The sequence below is a fragment of the Chroicocephalus ridibundus genome, chromosome 21 (genome assembly GCF_963924245.1).
Source record: "Chroicocephalus ridibundus chromosome 21, bChrRid1.1, whole genome shotgun sequence".
Lineage (NCBI taxonomy): Eukaryota > Metazoa > Chordata > Aves > Charadriiformes > Laridae > Chroicocephalus > Chroicocephalus ridibundus.
Window position 1 is genome coordinate 2,780,668 of NC_086304.1, and position 18,079 is coordinate 2,798,746.

At 68.3% G+C, this 18,079-nt stretch overlaps 1 protein-coding gene across 1 annotated transcript; it reads left to right on the top strand.

Moving 5' to 3' along the window:
• The first annotated feature begins 239 nt into the window (after positions 1–239).
• Positions 240–10,275, top strand: LOC134526060 (V-type proton ATPase catalytic subunit A-like). Its single transcript, XM_063357523.1, has 14 exons — positions 240–389; positions 559–687; positions 1,696–1,910; positions 2,654–2,791; positions 3,955–4,106; positions 5,381–5,543; positions 5,643–5,751; positions 6,441–6,563; positions 6,688–6,802; positions 7,721–7,784; positions 7,882–8,085; positions 9,656–9,750; positions 9,842–10,013; positions 10,136–10,275. The coding sequence occupies exons 1-14, from the start codon at positions 308–310 to the stop codon at positions 10,226–10,228; spliced, it is 1,854 nt and encodes a 617-aa protein (XP_063213593.1). The 5' UTR covers positions 240–307; the 3' UTR covers positions 10,229–10,275.
• The last annotated feature ends 7,804 nt before the right edge of the window (positions 10,276–18,079 follow it).

Here is an 18,079-nt window from a genome sequence, read left to right on the forward strand (position 1 = left end):
AGGGGACAGCAGGGGACACAGGCACCCAGGAGGGGACGGGGACGCGGTGGTGGCAGCGAGGAGGGAGGGCATCGGTGTCACCGTCACCCCGCGCGGGGCAGAGGCCGGCGCGTGCCGGCGCGTGTCGGTGTGTGGCACCCCAGGGTGCGGCGGCGGGGGGGGGGGATGGGACAGGAGGGGACGTGGCCGGTGTTGACTGTACACAACCCCCGCCCGCGGCGTCACCTGCCACCGGGCCCGGCCGGTTCCCCGCGGCCACCGGCCCCATATAACGCCGGTGACACCAGGCCGGCAGGGGACGGACGCCATGGAGGGGGCCGGGGGGCCGCGGCTGGCGGAGGCCGAGCGGGAGAGTCTGCTGGGCTCCGTCCACGGCGTCTCGGGGCCCGGTACCGCGGTGGGGACAGGGGGACATGGGGACACCGATGACCTTTTTGGCCCCAAAATGGGGCCTGGGGGGGGATGGGGGGTGGGGGAGCAGCCGGGGAAGGCGGTGGGGAGGGGACGCAGGGGGGTTGGGGCGAAGGGGGTCGGGGTGACGGTGGCGTGTCCCCGCAGTGGTGACGGCCACCCGCATGGCGGGGGCGGCCATGTACGAGCTGGTGCGCGTGGGGCACGCGGAGCTGGTGGGGGAGATCATCCGGCTGGACGGGGACATGGCCACCCTCCAGGTCTACGAGGAGACCTGTATCCTGCCGCCCTGCCTGTCCCCGTGTCCCCTCCCGTCCCCTCCCGCCACCCTGCCCTGCCCCGTCCTTCCCTGTCCCCCCCCTTGTCCTTCTCTGTCCCCTCAGCCTCCCCTTGTCCCCCCCCAATCTCCCCGTCCTGCCCTTCCCTTCCTCCCCTGTCCCCCTCCTGTCCTCCCTGTCCCCCTGCCCCTGTCCCCCCTGTCCTGTCACCTCCCTGTCCCACCTGTTCTATTCCCTCTGTTCCCCCCCACTGTGTCCTGTCCCCTCCCTGTCCCCCTGTCCTCCCCCCTGTCCCCTCCCTGTCCCCCCGTCCTGCCCCATCCCCTTATCACGTCCTCTCGTGTCCCCCCATCCTGCCCTCTCCTGTCCTCCCCCTGTCCCCTCCATGCCCCCTGTCCCCTCCCTGTCCCCCCCTATCTTCCCCTGTCCCCCCCCATCCTGCCCTGTCCCCCCGTCCTGCCCCATCCCCTTGTCGTGTCCTCTCCCTGTCCCCCGATCCTGCCCTGTCCCCCCCCGTTCCCCCATCCTGCCCCCTCTGTCCCCCCATTCTGCCCTGTCCCCTTGTCCTGTCCCCTCCCTGTCCCCCCCGTCCCCCCATCCTGCCCCGTCCCTTTGTCCTGTCCCCCTTGTCCCCCTATCTTGCCCTGTCCTCTCCCTGTCCTCTCCCTGTCCCCCATCCTGAGCCATCCCCTTGCCCTGTCCCCCATCCTGTCCCCCCGTCCTGTCCCCTCCCTGTCCCCCCCGTCCCCCCATCCTGCCCCATCCCCTTGCCCTGTCCCCCCTGTCCTGTCCCTGTCTTCTCCCTGTCCCCCCATCCTGAGCCATCCCCTTGTCCTGTCCCCCGTCCTGTCCCCCCTGTCCCCCCATCCTGCCCCGTCCCCTTGTCCCATCCCCTCCCTGTCCCCCCCCATCCCGCCCTGTCCCCCCATCTTTCCCTGCCCCCCCGCTCCCCCCCCCCCGTCCCTGTCCCCGTCCGGTCGGTGGCCTTTCCTGAGCGCGGTGGCAGCGGGGGTGCGGGTGGGGGACCCGGTGCTGCGCACGGGGAAGCCGCTCTCGGTGGAGCTGGGCCCCGGCATCCTGGGCTCCATCTTCGACGGGATCCAGCGCCCACTGCGGGACATCGCCCAGGCCACCCGCAGCATCTACATCCCGCGGGGCACCAACGTCCCCGCGCTGCCCCGCCACCTCACCTGGGACTTCGTCCCCAGCAAGGACCTCCGGGTGAGCGGGGACACGGGGACACCCCATCGCTCGGCACCCCCGGAGGGGACGCGGGGACATAGGGACACCCCTTCGCTCAGCACCCCTAGGGGGGACGTGGGGACACCCCTTCGCTTGGGACCCCCAGAGGGGACACAGGGACACGGGGACACCCCTTCGCTCGGCACCCCCAGAGGGGACGTGGGGACACCCCTTCACTCAGCACCCCCAGAGGGGACGTGGGGACACCCCTTCGCTTGGGACCCCCAGAAGGGACGTGGGGACATAGGGATACCCCTTCACTCGGCACCCCCAGAGGGGACGTGGGGACACCCCTTCGCTCGGCACCCCCAGAGGGGACACAGGGACACCGGGACACCCCTTCGCTCAGCGCCCCCAGAGGGGACGTGGGGACACCCCTTCGCTTGGGACCCCCAGAAGGGACGTGGGGATGTGGGGACATCCCTTTTCTCGGCACCCCCAGGGGGGCTGCAGGGACACCCCTTCACTCGGCACCCCCGGGGGGACATGGGGACACCCCTTCACTCGGCACCCCCAGAGGGGACACAGGGACATGGGGACACCCCTTCACTCGGCACCCCCAGAGGGGACACAGGGACATGGGGACACCCCTTCACTCGGCACCCCCAGAGGGGACATGGGGACACCCCTTCACTCAGCACCCCCGGAGGGGACACGGGGACACTCCTTCGCTTGTCCCCGTTGGGGTCCCGCGTCCTCATGACCACCCACTCCCCCCCCAGGTCGGGAGCCACGTCACCGGGGGTGACATCTACGGGACGGTGATGGAGAACTCGCTCATCCAGCACAAGATCATGGTGCCACCCCGCAGCCGGGGCACCGTCACCTACATCGCACCCCCCGGGCACTACAGCGTGTCGGTATGGGTGGGTGACGGGGTGGAGGGTGACAGAGGGACAGGTGGTGGGGTGACAGGGTGACGTGGGGTTGGATGGTGAGGTGACATGGTGATGGGTGACGGGGTGGTGGGGTGATGGGTGTATGTTGGGGTGGTGGGTGACGGGTGGTGGGGTGACAGTGTGATGGGTGGCGAGGTGTTGGGGAGATGTGGTGTTGGATGGTGGGGTGACGTGGTGATGGGGTGATGGATGTATGTTGGGGTGTTGGGTGACGGGGTGATGGGGTGACAGGGTGATGGGTGATGTGTTGGATGGTGGGGTGATGGGTGATGGGGTGATGGGTGGCAAGGTGGTGGGGTGATGGATGTATGTTGGGGTGTTGGGTGATGGGGTGACAGGGTGATGAGGTGGTGGGTGATGTGTTGGATGGTGGGGTGATGGGTGGTGGGGTGACGGGGTGATGGGTGGTGGGGTGTTGGGTGGTGAGGTGACGTGGTGATGGGGTGACAGTGTGATGGGTGATGGGGTGTTGAATGGTGGGGTGATGGTGTGATGGGTGGCGGGGTGTTGGGGTGATGGATGTGTGATGGGGTGACAGGGTGATGGGTGGCAGGGTGTTGGGGTGATGGAGTGTTGGATGGCGGGATGTTGGGGTGATGGATGGGTGATGGGTGGTGGTGATGGGTGGTGGGGTGTTGGATGATGGGGTGAAGTGGTGATGGGTGATGGGTGGCGGGGTGTTGGGGTGATGGAGTGTTGGATGGTGGGGCATTGGGGTGTTGGGTGATGGGGTGAGAGGGTGATGGGTGGTGGGGTGACGGGGTGTTGGATGGCAGGGTAGCGGGTGACGGGGTGATGGGTGACAAGAGGGATGGGTGGTGGGGTGATGGATGATGGGGTGATGTGGGGCTGGGTGGTGGGGTGTCAGGGTGGTGGGTGTTGGGGTGATGGGAGATGGGATGACAGGGTGACGGATGTTGGGGTGATGGGATGTTGGGATGACGGGGTGATGGGGTGGTGGGTGGTGGGGTGATGGGATGACGGGGTGGTGGGTGGTGGGGTGATGGGCTGGTGGGGTGATGGGCTGATGGATGTTGGGGTGATGGATGATGGGATGACGGGGCGACGGGGTGGTGGGTGTCGGGGTGCCCCGTCCCCACTGCCGGTCCCTCCTGTCCCCGCAGGACGTGGTGCTGGAGCTGGACTTCCAGGGCAGCGTGGAGAAGCTGCCCATGCTGCAGGTCTGGCCCGTCAGACAGACCCGGCCCGTGGCCGAGAAGCTGCCGGCGAATCACCCCCTGCTGACGGGCCAGCGGGTGCTGGACGCCCTCTTCCCGTAGGGACACCCCCCCACCCACCCCCCCGGGAGGGGACAGGGATGGGGACAGGGAGAGGGGATGGAGGAGAGGGATGGGGACAGGGGATGGGGATAGAGCTGGAGATGGGGATTGGGGACATGGACAGAGGAGGGGGGACAGGGGCAGGGATGGTGTTGGGGGACAGGGATGGTGTTGGGGGACAGGGGATGGGGACAGGGATGGGGACAGAGATGGCGTTGGGGGACAGGGATGGGGACAGGGGCAGGGATGGGAACAGGGATGGGCAGGGGGGACAGGGACAGGGATGGGGACAGGGATGGTGTTGGGGGACAGGGGATGGGGACAGGGATGGGGATAGAGCTGGAGATGAAGACTGGGGACAGGGATAGGGATGGGGACAGAGATGGCGTCGGGGGACAGGGATGGGAATGGGGGACAGGGGATGGGGACGGGGATAGGGATGGGGGACAGGGACAGGGATGGGGACAGGGGATGGCGATGGGGATGGGGATAGAGCTGGAGATGGGGACTGGGGACATGGACAGAGGATGGGGGACAGGGACAGGAACAGGGATGGGGACAGGGAAGGTGTTGGGGGACAGGGATGGGGATAGAGCTGGAGATGGGGAGTGGGGACAGGGATAGGGATGAGGACAAGGACAGGGATGGGGACAGGGATGGGGATGGGGGACAGGGGACGGGGATGGGGACAGGGACAGGGATGGGGACAAAGATGGTGTTGGGAGACAGGGATGGGGACGGGGACAGGGATGGGGGACAGGGACAGAGATGGTTTTGAGGGACAGGGATGGGGACAGGGGATGGGGACAGGGACGGGGATAGAGCTGGAGATGGGGACTGGGGACACGGACAGAGGATGGGGGACAGGGATAGGGATGGGGATGTGGGACGGGGACAGGGATGGGGACAGGGTTGGGGATGTGGAATAGGGACAGAGGTGGTGTTGGGGACCGGGGACAGGGATGGGGACAGGGGACGGCGATGTGGGACAGGGCTGGAAGTAGGGATAGGGCTGGAGATGGGAATAAGGGACGGGGCTGGGGACAGTCCTACCAGGGAAAAAGGAGACAGTGAGGGGGCTGGTCGGTGACACTGGGGGTGTCACGGTCACTCCAGACAGCCCCCAGGAGGGACGGGGACGGCGTTGGGGACGGGGACGGGGAGAGGTGTGGGGAGGGGGGTCCCTCCCAGCTCCATGGGGCCGTAGCGGGGCGGTGTCGGGGGACGGCAGCCACCGCTCCCGGCCGTCCCCACGCGTCCCCGTCCCCAGGTGCGTGCAGGGGGGCACCACGGCCATCCCGGGCGCCTTCGGCTGCGGCAAAACCGTCATCTCCCAGTCCCTCTCCAAGTACTCCAACAGCGACGTCATCGTCTACGTGGGCTGCGGCGAGCGGGGCAACGAGATGTCCGAGGTCCTGCGGGACTTCCCTGAGGTGGGGACGGGGGGGGGGGGCACACGGGGACGAGGAGGGACGCGGGGCCGGCCGGCCACTGGCCGGGGTTGCGGGGGGTAACGGTGACGCCGTCCCCAGCTCACCATGGAGGTGGACGGGAGGACGGAGACCATCATGAAGCGCACGACGCTGGTGGCCAACACCTCCAACATGCCGGTGGCCGCCCGCGAAGCCTCCATCTACACCGGTGGGCCCGCGACTGCCGCGGCGGGGGTGGGGTGGGCTGGGGGTGTGTGTGAGTGTGAGCGTGCACGGGCACGTGTGAGCACGCGTGTGTGAGCGTGTAAGGCCCATGTGAGCATTTACGGGCGCGTGTGTGAGCAGGCGCGGGCACACGCGAGCCCACACGGGCACGTGCCAGCGTGCGGATGCGTGAGCGTGCGAGGCACACGGGAGCACGTGTGGGCACGCGTGAGCAGGCGTGGGCGTAGATAAGCCCGCGTGGGCGTGTGTGAGTGTGCACAGGCACGCGTGAGTGTGCACAGGCACGTGTGAGCAGGTGTGGGCACAGGCGAAGGTGCACACGCGTGAGCGCGCAAGGCACGCGTGGGCGTTCGTGGGCGCTTGTGAGCAGGCGCGGGCACGTGGAAGTGGGCACGGGCACGTGTGAACAGGCACATACGTGAGCGCGTAAGGCACGTGTGGGCATGCGTGAGCGGCATGGGCACGTATGAGCATGCAAGGCCCGTGTGAGCACGTGTGGCGCACGTGAGCCTTCACGCGTGGCGCGGGAAGGCGAGGGGGGGAGGTTGCACGCGCCGGGGGCCGTGTGGCCACGAGCCGGCCGCAGCTGGCGCCGAGGGTGCGAGGGCGGCGTGTGCCCCCCCCCTGCCCCACCACCACCCTCCGGGTGCCAGCCGCATGCCGCCGGTGCAGGCATCACGCTCTCCGAGTACTTCCGCGACATGGGCTACCACGTCAGCATGATGGCCGACTCCACCTCCCGCTGGGCCGAGGCGCTGCGCGAGATCTCGGGGCGCCTGGCCGAGATGCCGGCGGGTGAGCCCCCTTATTGGGAAGGGACCGGGGACTGTGGTGGGGGGGGGCGGGAAAACCAATCCGACCCCCGCAGCCGCCCCGTTGATGCCCGCCGCGCCATCGTGTCCCCCCCGTGTCCCCACAGACAGCGGTTACCCGGCATACCTGGGCGCTCGCTTGGCCTCCTTCTACGAGCGCGCGGGGCGAGCGCGCTGCCTGGGGTCCCCCGCTCGCGAGGGCAGCGTCAGCATCGTGGGCGCGTGAGTTTGGGTTGGTTTTTTTTTGGGGGGAGGGGAGGGGGGGGGGTTAGGTGGGAGACCCCGCTGAACCACCCCCTCCACACACACACACACTTTTTCCCCACCACCCCACAGCATGTCCCCGCTGGGAGGTGAATTCTCGGACCCCCGTCTCCATCCCCATCTCCATCCCCATCTCCATCCCCACCCCCATCTCCATCCCCATCTCCATCTCATCCCCATCCCCGTCCCCGTCCCCATTCCATCCCCATCTCCATCTCCATCCCCATCCGATCCCATCTCCATCCCCATCCGATCCCATCTCCATCCCCACCCCCATCCCCGTCGCCATCCCCATCTCCATCCCCATCCCCATCTCCATCCCCATCTCCAATCCCATCCCATCCCCATCCCCATCTCACCCCCATCTCCATCCCCATCTCCATCTCGTCCCCGTCCCCGTCCCCATCCCATCCCATCTCCATCTCCATCTCCATCTCCATCTCCATCTCCATCCCCATCCCCATCCCCATCCCCATCCCCATCCCCATCCCCATCCCCATCTCATCCCCATCCCCATCCCATCCCATCCCCATCCCCATCCCCATCCCCATCCCCATCTCCATCCCCATCTCCATCCCCATCTCCATCCCCATCTCCATCCCCATCTCCATCCCCATCCCCATCCCCATCCCCATCCCCATCTCCATCCCCATCTCCATCCCCATCCCATCTCCATCCCCATCCCCATCCCCATCTCCATCCCATCCCATCTCCATCTCTATCTCCATCTCCATCCCCATCCCATTCCACCTCCATCCCCACCCCCATCTCCATCCCCACCCCCATCTCCATCCCCATCTCCATCTCCATCCCATCTCCATCTTCATCCCATCTCCATCTCCATCCCCATCCCATTTTTTCCCCACCACCCCACAGCGTGTCCCCGCCGGGAGGTGACTTCTCGGACCCCGTCACCTCGGCCACGCTGGGCATCGTGCAGGTGAGCGGGGGCACCCCGGGGATCCCCCCCCATCCCGGCGCGGCCCACCCTGACACCCCCCCCATCTTTTCGGTGTCCCCCCCCTCGCCCCCCCAAGGTGTTTTGGGGTCTGGACAAGAAGCTGGCGCAGCGCAAGCACTTCCCCTCGGTGAACTGGCTGATCAGCTACAGCCGGTACCTGCGGGCGCTGGAGCCCCACTACGAGGGGCTGCACCCCGAGTTCCCCGCCCTGCGGCGCCGCGCCAGGGAGATCCTGCAGGAGGAGGAGGAGCTGGCGGAGATCGTCCAGCTGGTCGGCAAGGTGGGGACGGGGGCGGGGGGCAAGGTGGGGCGGGGGGGGGGGTGGGGTGACGGGATGCGGGATGGGATTGAGATGGGATGGGGATAGGGATGGGGATGGGATGGGATGGGGATGGAGATGGAGATGGGATGGGATGGAGATGGAGGTGGCATGGGATGGAGATGGGTTTGGATGGGGATGGAGATGGAGATGGGATGGGGATGGAGATGGAGATGGGATGGGGATGGAGATGGAGATGGGATAGAGATGGAGGTGGCATGGGATGGAGATGGCGTGGGGATGGAAATGGGGATGGAGATGGAGGTGGCATGGGATGGAGGTGACATGGGATGGAGGTGGCATGGGATGGAGATGGGTTTGGATGGGGATGGGATGGAGATGGGATGGGGATGGAGATGGAGATGGGATGGGGATGGAGATGGAGATGGGATAGAGATGGAGATGGAGATGGGATAGAGATGGAGGTGGCATGGGATGGAGATGGCGTGGGGATGGAAATGGGGATGGAGACAGGTTTGGATGGGGATGGAGATGGAGGTGGCATGGGATGGAGGTGGCATGGGATGGAGATGGGGATGGAGATGGGGACGGAGTTGGGTTTGGATGAGGATGGGATGGGGATATGGATGGGATCGAGATGGCATGGGGATGGAGATGGAGATGGGATGGAGATGGAGGTGGCATGGGATGGACATGGCATGGGGATGGAGATGGGGATGGAGATGGGTTTGGATGAGGATGGGATGGGATAGGGATGGGATGGGGATGGGATTGAGATGGGATGGGGATGGAGATGGAGATGGGATGGGACGGAGATGGCATGGGGATGGGGATGGAGATGAGTTTGGATGAGGATGAGATGGGATGGGGATAGGGATGGGGATGGGATGGGTTGGGATGAGGAGGGGATGGAGATAGGATAGGGATTGGGATGGAACAGGGATGGGGATGGGATGAGATGGAGACGGGATGGAGATGGGATGGGGATAGGGATGGAGATGGGGATATGGGATGGGGGGTGGGATGGGGGATGTGGGATGAGGATGGGGTGGGGGTGGTGGGATGGGGATGTGGGTGATGGGATGGGGATGGGGATATGGGATGAAGATGGCATAGGGGATATGGGATATGGGGTGTGGGATGGAGGACGGGATGAGATGGGATGGGGATATGGGATTGGGACGCAAATGGGGAGAGGGGATGGAATGACGGTAGGGACAGGGAAGAGGATGAGATGGGATGGGGAGATGAGATGGGGACAGGGGGTATGGAATGGGAATTGGGATATGGGACAGGGATGGGATGGGGATATGGGATGTAGGATGGGGATGTGTTGGGATATGGGATGGGGACACGATGGATGGGGAAGTGGACGGGGCTATGGGAAGGGGATAAGAGGGGCTGGGGCTGGGGACGGGGACGAAATGGGGGGCTATGGGGTGGGATCGGGGTGGGGCTACGGGGTGGGGATGTGATGGACGGGGCTGGGGACACGATGGGAAGGGGCTGGGGACATAGGACATGGGAGGGGAGGGGGGACAGGGACACCCCAGAGCCGTCCCCCCCGCAGGCGTCCCTCGCCGAGGCCGACAAGGTGACGCTGGAGGTGGCCAAGCTCCTCAAGGACGACTTCCTCCAGCAGAACGGCTACTCCTCCTACGACAGGTAGCCCCCGCACCCCCCTGCACCCCCCGCAGCCCCCTCCCCCAGCCCTGACCCCTCTGCCTCTGCCCCTCCCTCCCCCCCCCCCCGACAGGTTCTGCCCCTTCTACAAGACGGTGGGGATGCTGCAGAACATGGTCACCTTCTACGAGCTGGCGCGTCACGCCGTGGAGGCCACCGGGCCGGGCGAGCGCCGCGTCACCTGGGCCACCATCCGCGAGAACCTGGGGGACATCCTCTACAAGCTGAGCGCCATGAAGTTCAAGGTGGGTGTCGGGGCCGGGGGAGGAAGGGTGACACACACACACACACACACACACACACACACCAACCCCCCCACCTCATTGGGAGGGGCGGCGATGCCACCGTGTCCCCCCCGTGTCCCCAGGACCCGGTGAAGGACGGCGAAGCCAACATCACGGCGGCCTTCGCCCAGCTCAACGAGGAGATGCAGGCGGCTTTCCGCAACCTGGAGGACTGAGGGGGGGGCAGGAAAAGGCCCGGGGGGGGCGGGGGGGGGGGGGGCAAGGGGGGTAGGGGATGGAGGGGGTCCCCCCCAGGGCTCCCCCCACCCCCCCGCCCAATAAAGGCGACGCTCAGCCACCAGGTGTGGTTTCCCCACAGCCTGGGAGGACTTTTTGGGGGGGGGGGGGGGGTTGACGTGGTGGTTTTGGGGTTCAGCTGCCCCCACACACACACACGCCCCCCCCCCCGCGGTGAGAAGCTGCTTTTCTCCTGAGCCCTGGGGGATTCGGTGCATGTGTGGGGGACCCCCGGGGGGCGGGGGGGGGGCGGCGGCGGCGGGGACCAGCTGCCTGCGGTGGGGCGGAGGTGGGGCATGGGGGTGGCAGGGACCCCCTGGGTGGGATTAGGGGGTGACAGTGACCCCCCTGGGTGGCACATGGGGGTGACAGTGACCTCCTGGGTGGGATACGGAGGTGACAGTGACCCCCTGGGTGGAACACGGGGGTGACGGGGACACCCTGGGTGGGACACGAGGGTGACAGTGACCCCCTGGGTGGGACACAGGGGTGACAGTGACCCCCCTGATTGGTACATGGGGTGACGGGGACACCCTGGGTGGGACACGAGGGTGACAGTGACCCCCTGGGTGGGACACAGGGGTGACAGTGACCCCCCTGATTGGTACATGGGGTGACGGGGACACCCTGGGTGGGACAAGGGGGTGACAGTGACCCCCCTGGGTGGCACATTGGGGTGACAGTGACCCCCCTGATGGGCACATGGGGGTGACAGTAACCTCCCGGGTGGGATACGGAGGTGACAGGGATCCCCTGTGTGGGACGCAGGGGTGACAGTGACCCCATGGGTGGTACATGGGGTGACAGTGACCCCCTGGGTGGGACATGGGGGTGATGGGGACACCCTGGGTGGGACAAGGGGGTGACAGTGACCCCCCTGATTGGCACATGGGGGTGACAGTAACCTCCTGGGTGGGATACGGAGGTGACAGTGACCCCATGGGTGGTACATGGGGTGACAGTGACCCCCTGGGTGGGACATGGGCGTGGCAGGGACCCCCTGGGTGGGATTAGGGGGTGACAGTGACCCCCCTGGGTGGCACATGGGGGTGACAGTGACCCCCCTGATTGGCCCATGGGGGTGACAGTGACCTCCTGGGTGGGATACGGAGGTGACAGTGACCCCCTGGGTGGAACACGGGGGTGACGGGGACACCCTGGGTGGGACACAGGGGTGACAGTGACCCCCCTGATTGGTACATGGGGTGACGGGGACACCCTGGGTGGGACAAGGGGGTGACAGTGACCCCCCTGGGTGGCACATTGGGGTGACAGTGACCCCCCTGATTGGCACATGGGGTGACAGTAACCTCCCGGGTGGGATACGGAGGTGACAGTGACCCCCTGGGTGGGACACGGGGGTGACAGTGACCCCCTGGGTGGCACATGGGGGTGACAGTGACCTCCTGGGTGGAACATGGGGGTGACGGGGACACCCTGGGTGGGACGCGGGGCTGTCAGTGACCTCCTGGGTGGGACACAGGGGTGACAGTGACCCCCCTGGGTGTGACATGGGGGCACGGGGGTGGCGGTGACACCCTGGGTGGGACATGGGGATGATGGGGACCTCCTGGCTGGGACACAGGGGTGACAATGACCCTCCCGGCCCAGACCTGCCATGACTCGGCGGGGGGCGGGGGGGGGGGGGGACGGGGACATGCAGCTGCGGCTGCATTTTGGGGGCCCCCAAGGGACATATCGGGAAGGACCCGCCCGCCACGTGGCTCGAGGGGGGAGGAATGTCCCTATTTGTCCCCCGGGGTGGGGGTGGGGGGGGTGTCCTGTGTCGTTTGTGTCGTGTCCCCCCCCCCCGCCGGCTCCCCGTCCTCGGTGCCGCCCCCTCCCGCCCCGTCCCGCCCCCCCCCGGCCCCGGAGCCGCCGCCCGGCGATGTGGGCGCTGCTGCTGCCCCTGGGGCTGGGCTCAGCCCTGCTGCCCCCCCGCGGTGGGTGCCGGGGGGGCCGGGGGGGTATCGGGGGTGCTGGGGGAGCCAGGGGTGCAGGGGCCTCCGGGGGCTGTGGGGTGCAGGGGGTGCTGGGGGGTCCAGGGGGCAGGGGGGTGCTGGGGGGTGTAGGGAGTCCGGGGGGTGCAGAGGGTGCTGGGGGGGGTCCATGGGGCTCTGGGGGGCGATGAGGGTGCTGGGGGGTGAAGGAGGTCGGGGGGGCTGTGGGGTGCAGGGTGTCCGGGGGGTGCAGAGGGTGCTGGGGGTCCAGGGGGCTCTGGGGGGTGTTGGGGGTACCGGGGGGTGAAGGGGGTCCAGGGGGCTCAAGGGGGCTGCGGGGAGCTGAGGGTGCTGGGGGGTCCAAGTGTCCAGGGGGCTCTGGGGGGGCTGTGGGGTGCAAGAGGGTGCAGGGGGTCCGGGGGGTGCAGGGGATGCTGGGGGGGGGGGGTGTGTGTCCATGGGGCTGTGGGGGGCTGTGGGGCGATGAGGGTGCTGGGGGGTGCAGGGGGTCCGGGGGGTGCAGAGGGTGCTGGGGGGGGGGTGTGCAGCGTCTCTGGGGGGGTCTTGGGGGGCTGCGGGGTCCGGGGGGCGCTGCGGGAGACGGCGGGGCTCGGGGCTGGGGGAGGAGATGTCGCCGTCCCTGTCCCGTCCCTGTCCCCGTCCGGTCCCGTCCCCGAGCCGCGGTGGTGACGGTCCCCGAGTGTCCCGCAGTGGCGAGTCCCCGCCATGGCCACGCCGTAGGACAGTGACAGTCCCCAGGGTCCTGTGGCACCGTCCCCGGTGGCCATGGGACAGTGACAGTCCCCGGGGTCCCACAGCAGTGTCCCCCATGGCCGTAGGACAGTGACAGTCCCCAGGGTCCTGTGGCAGCGTCCCCGGTGGCCGTGGGATGGTGACAGTCCCCAGGGTCTGTGGCAGTGTCCCCCATGGCCATAGGACAGTGACAGTCCCCAGGGTCCTGTGGCACCGTCCCCGGTGGCCGTGGGATGGTGACAGTCCCCAGGGTCCTGTGGCAGTGTCCCCCATGGCCGTGGGATGGTGACAGTCCCCAGGGTCCTGTGGCAGTGTCCCCCATGGCCGTGGGATGGTGACAGTCCCCAGGGTCCTGTGGCACCGTCCCCGGTGGCCGTGGGATGGTGACAGTCCCCAGGGTCCTGTGGCACCGTCCCCGGTGGCCATGGGACAGTGACAGTCCCCAGGGTCTGTGGCAGTGTCCCCCATGGCAGTAGGACAGTGACAGTGCCCAGGGTCCTGTGGCACCGTCCCCGGTGGCCATGGGACAGTGACAGTCCCCAGGGTCCTGTGGCAGTGTCCCCCATGGCCGTGGGATGGTGACAGTCCCCAGGGTCCCCCCATGGCCACACTCCTGGTGCGTGCCAGCGCCGGTGACAGTCCCCGTTGTCCCCAGGCTCCCCAGCGCTGGCCCCTCGCGGTGTCCCAGCCGAGCCGGCCGCGGGCCGCGGTGACAACTCGGGGGGCTGCGACCTGTGTCACAGCCCCCACCGGGGCCGGGCTCAGGCCAACGGCACGTTGGGTGCCAGCATCACCCTGGGGTGCCCGGTGGCGGGTGCCCCCCTGGGCCAGCTGCGAGCCGTGCACTGGCACTTCTGGGGTGTCCCCGAGGGGGCCGGCGCCGCCGTCTGCAGCCAGAGCCACGGCCCCCCCCGCTGCGGCCCACCCTACGGTGACCGTGCCACCCTGCTGGGCCCCCCCCGGCCCCCCGGGGGTGCTGCTGCTGCTGCGGCGCCTGCGGGAGGAGGACGCTGGCACCTACAGCTGCCTGCTGCTGGGCGAGGGCGACTGCGCCTGCGGGGATGTCACCCTGCGCCTGGGGGGTGAGTGGTGGCCGCGGGGGGGGGGGGGGGTCTCACCCCGGCCTCGGGGGCTGCGGGGATCAGGGGGAGCCCCTCACCCTGGCTATGGGGATGAGGGGGGGAGCCCCTCACCTTGGCCTCGGGGCTGCGGGGATCAGGGCAGTGGGGATGGGGGGGAGCCCCTCACCTTGGCCTCGGGGCTGCGGGGATCAGGGCGGTGGGGACGGGGGGGAGCCTCTCAGCTTGGCCGTGGCGTTGCAGGGATGAGGGGGAGCCCCTCACCCCGGCCTCGGGGCTGTGAGGATCAAGGGGAGCCCCTCACCCTGGCTATGGGGATGGGGGGGGAGCCCCTCACCTTGGCCTTGGGGCTGTGAGGATCAGGGGGAGCCCCTCACCCGGGCTATGGGGATGATGGGGGAGCCCCTCACCTTGGCCTCGGGGCTGCGGCGATCAGGGCGGTGGGGATGGGGGCGAGCCCCTCACCCCGGCCTCGGGGCTGTGAGGATCAGGGGGAGCCCCTCACCCTGGCTATGGGGATGGGGGGGAGCCCCTCACCTTGGCTTCGGGGCTGTGGGGATCAGGGGGAGCCCCTCACCTTGGCCTCGGGGCTGCATGGATCAGGGCGGTGGGGACGGGGGGAGCCTCTCAGCTTGGCCGTGGCGTTGCGGGGATGAGGGGGAGCCCCTCACCTTGGCCTCGGGGCTGTGAGGATCAGGGGGAGCCCCTCACCTTGGCCTCGGGGCTGCGGGAATCAGGGCGGTGGGGATGGGGGGGAGCCCCTCACCCCGGCCTCGGGGCTGTGAGGATCAGGGGGAGCCCCTCACCCTGGCTATGGGGATGGGGGGGGAGCCCCTCACCTTGGCTTTGGGGCTGTGAGGATCAGGGGGAGCCCCTCACCCCGGCTGTGGGGCTGGGGGGAGCCCCTCACCTTGGCCTCAGGATGGTGGGGATGGGGGGGGCCTGGGGGGTGGGGGGTGGGGGGGGGCAGCAGGAGCCCCTCACCTCGGCCTCGGGGCTGGGGGGGCTGGGGGGGGCGGGGGGGGGGGGGGGCGCAGAAGGAGCCCCTCACCTTGGCCTCGGGGCTGAGGGGGGGCTGGGGGGGCACAGAGGGTGCCCCTCACCCCGGCCTCGGGGCTGCGGGGTCCTGGGCAGCCCCTGAGGTGGTTCCTTCCCCCCCACCCCCTCCCAGGTGCTCCCTGCGACCCCCCCAGCTCCAAGGCCCCCCCCCACGGCGGCTTCGGCCTCAGCGTCGTCATCCTCCTCCTCCTCCTCCTCCTCCTGCTGCTGCTGCTGCCGCCGCCGCCGGCCCGCGGGCTGTGACACGGGGAGCGCGTGTGCGCGCACACGCGTGTGCGAGGGAGCGCGTGTGAGTGTGAGTGCACACAGGGGTGTGAGCGTGCACGTGCGTGAGAGGGCACACGTGTCTGGGGGTGCACGCGTGGGAGTGCGCACGTGTGTGTGAGTGCACGCGCGTGTGTGAGTGTGCACATGCACGTGAGCGCGCACGCGTGTGAGCGTAAGCATCTGTGTGAGTGCACGCGTGTGAGTGGACAGGTGCGAGAGTGCACGCGTGTGTGTGAGTGTATGCGTGTGAGAGTGCACGCGTGTGTGAGTGCACATGTCTGACTGCGTGCGTGTGTGCATGCACACATGTGTGTGAGTGCACGTATGTGAGTGCGCACGTGTGCGACTGCATGCGTGTGTGAGTGCACACGCGTGTGTGAGTTCACGCATGTGGCTGCGCGTGTGTGTGAGTGCCTGTGTGTGTGAGCGCACACACGTGTGAGCGCACGCATGTGACTGCGCGTGTGTGCGTGCGTGTGTGTGTGTGTGAGTGCACGCGTGTGTGTGAGCGTGCACATGTGCGTGAGTGCATGCGCGTGTGAGTGCACACGTCTGACTGCATGCGTGTGTGAGTGCACACACGTGTGTGAGTGCACGCATGTGATTGCGCACGCGTGTGACTGCATACGTGTGTGAGTGCACACATGTGACTGCACGTGTGTCTGTGAGTGTATGTGTGAGTGCACGAGTGTGTGAGTGCACACGTGTGAGTGCGTGTGTACGACTGCGGGTGTGTGTGTGAGTGCCCGCGTGTCTGTGAGTGCGGGCATGCGAGTGCGCGCGTGCGACTGTACACACGCGTGTGAGCGCACACATGTGACTGCGCGTGTGTCCGTGTGCGTGAGCGCATGCGTGTGTGTGAGTGCACGCGTGTCTGAGTGCACACGCATGCCGGCGCGTGCGAGCGTGCACGGGGGGCTGCGTGTGCGCGTGCGAGGGTCGAGGCACGCGTGTGTGTGGGGGTGTGTGTGTGTGTGCGCACACGTGTCGGGGGGTGCACGAGGGTGCCCGGCTCTGTGTGACTCACCCCCCCACGCGTGTCACCCCCCCACGCGTGTCACCTTGACGGTGACAGCAGGGGACAGCCCCAGCCTCCTTGGCCACCCCCAGGGACCGACCACCCTCCCTAGGGGGCTCCCAACCCCCCCCCCCCCCGGCTCCTGTCCCCAAGTGTCCCCAGTGTCCCCAGTGTCCCCATCCCTTGTGTCCCTGTCCCTGATGTCCCCAATGTCCTCCGTGTCCGCAGTGTCCTTGTCCCAGTGTCCCCCCTGTCCCTGATGTCCCTTTCCCTCCTGACCCCGGTGTCCCCATCCCTGGTGCCACTGTCCCCGGTGTCCCCCGTGTCCCCAGTGTCCCCTGTCCCTGCAGTCCTTGGTGTCCCCGATGTCCCCATCTTTGGTGTTCCCAGAGTCCCTGTCCCTGATGTCCCCAGTGTCCTCCTTGTCCGCAGTGTCCTTGTCCCAGTGGCCCCCAGTGGCCCCCGTGTCCCTGATGTCCCTCTCCCTCCTGACCCCGGTGTCCCCATCCCTGGTGCCACTGTCCCCGGTGTCCCCAGTGCCCCTGTCCCTGCTGTGTCTGATGTCCCCAGTGTCCCCCGTGTCCCTGCTGTCCCTGTCCCTGCTGTCCTTGGTGTCCCCGATGTCCCCGTCCTTGGTGGCCCTGGTGTCCCCAGTGTCCCCCATGTCCCCCGTTGTCCCCCCCCCCCCCCAATTGACCGTGGGGTCCCCAGCCCCGCCCGGGCCCGATCCTGCCCACGGTGGTGGCACCCGCTGTCCCCAGGGTGCTGGCGCCCTGACAGGGGACGTTGCCCGGGACCCTGGCTGTGTCCCCTGCGCCCCCCCCCCCCCCACCTTGTCACCATGGGGGGGGGGGGGGGGGGGGGGGGGGGAGGGGGACACCAGCGGGGACAAGCTTTCGCCGCGTCAGCGCGCGGGTGGCGGCAGCACCCAGAGCCTTCCCCGCATTGTGTCCCCGACAATGGCACTGCCACGTGCGCCCCCCGCCTCCACCCCCCCCCCCCCCGCGGCCCCTGTCCCCACCCCGGGGGGACAGAGGGACAGAGGGACAGAGGGACAGGCGGCCATGGGCCACCCGGCCGGCGGGTGCTGAGGGCAGGTGAGTGGCCGGGGGTGGGCGCCCCGGGGCGGGGGGTGTGGGGGGGTGTCTGTCCCCAGTGTCCCCACCCGCCTCCCAGAGGTGCCACCCCTGGGTCCCCCCCACGGTGTCCCCACCGTTGTCCCCAGCGATACCACCCAGTGTCCCCTGGAGGTGCCACCTCCCCGTGCCCCCTACCCCTGGAGATGTCCCCAGGGTTGTCCCCAACATCCCCGGGAGATGCCACCCCCGGGTACCCCCCTACCCCTGGAGATGTCCCCACCGTTGTCCCCAGTGTCCCCTGGTCCTGCCACCCCTGGGTACCCCCATGTCCCCTGGACATGTCCCCTGGAGATGCCACCCTCAGGTACCCCCATGTCCCCTGGAAATGTCCCCATGAGTGTGCCCTGGAGATGTCCCCCCCCTGGTACCCTCTGCCCCTGGAGATGTCCCCATGGGTGTCCCCAACATCCCCTGGAGATGCCACCCCCGGGTACCCCCCTACCCCTGGAGATGTCCCCACCGTTGTCCCCAGTGTCCCCTGGTCCTGCCACCCCTGGGTACCCCCATGTCCCCTGGACATGTCCCCTGGAGATGC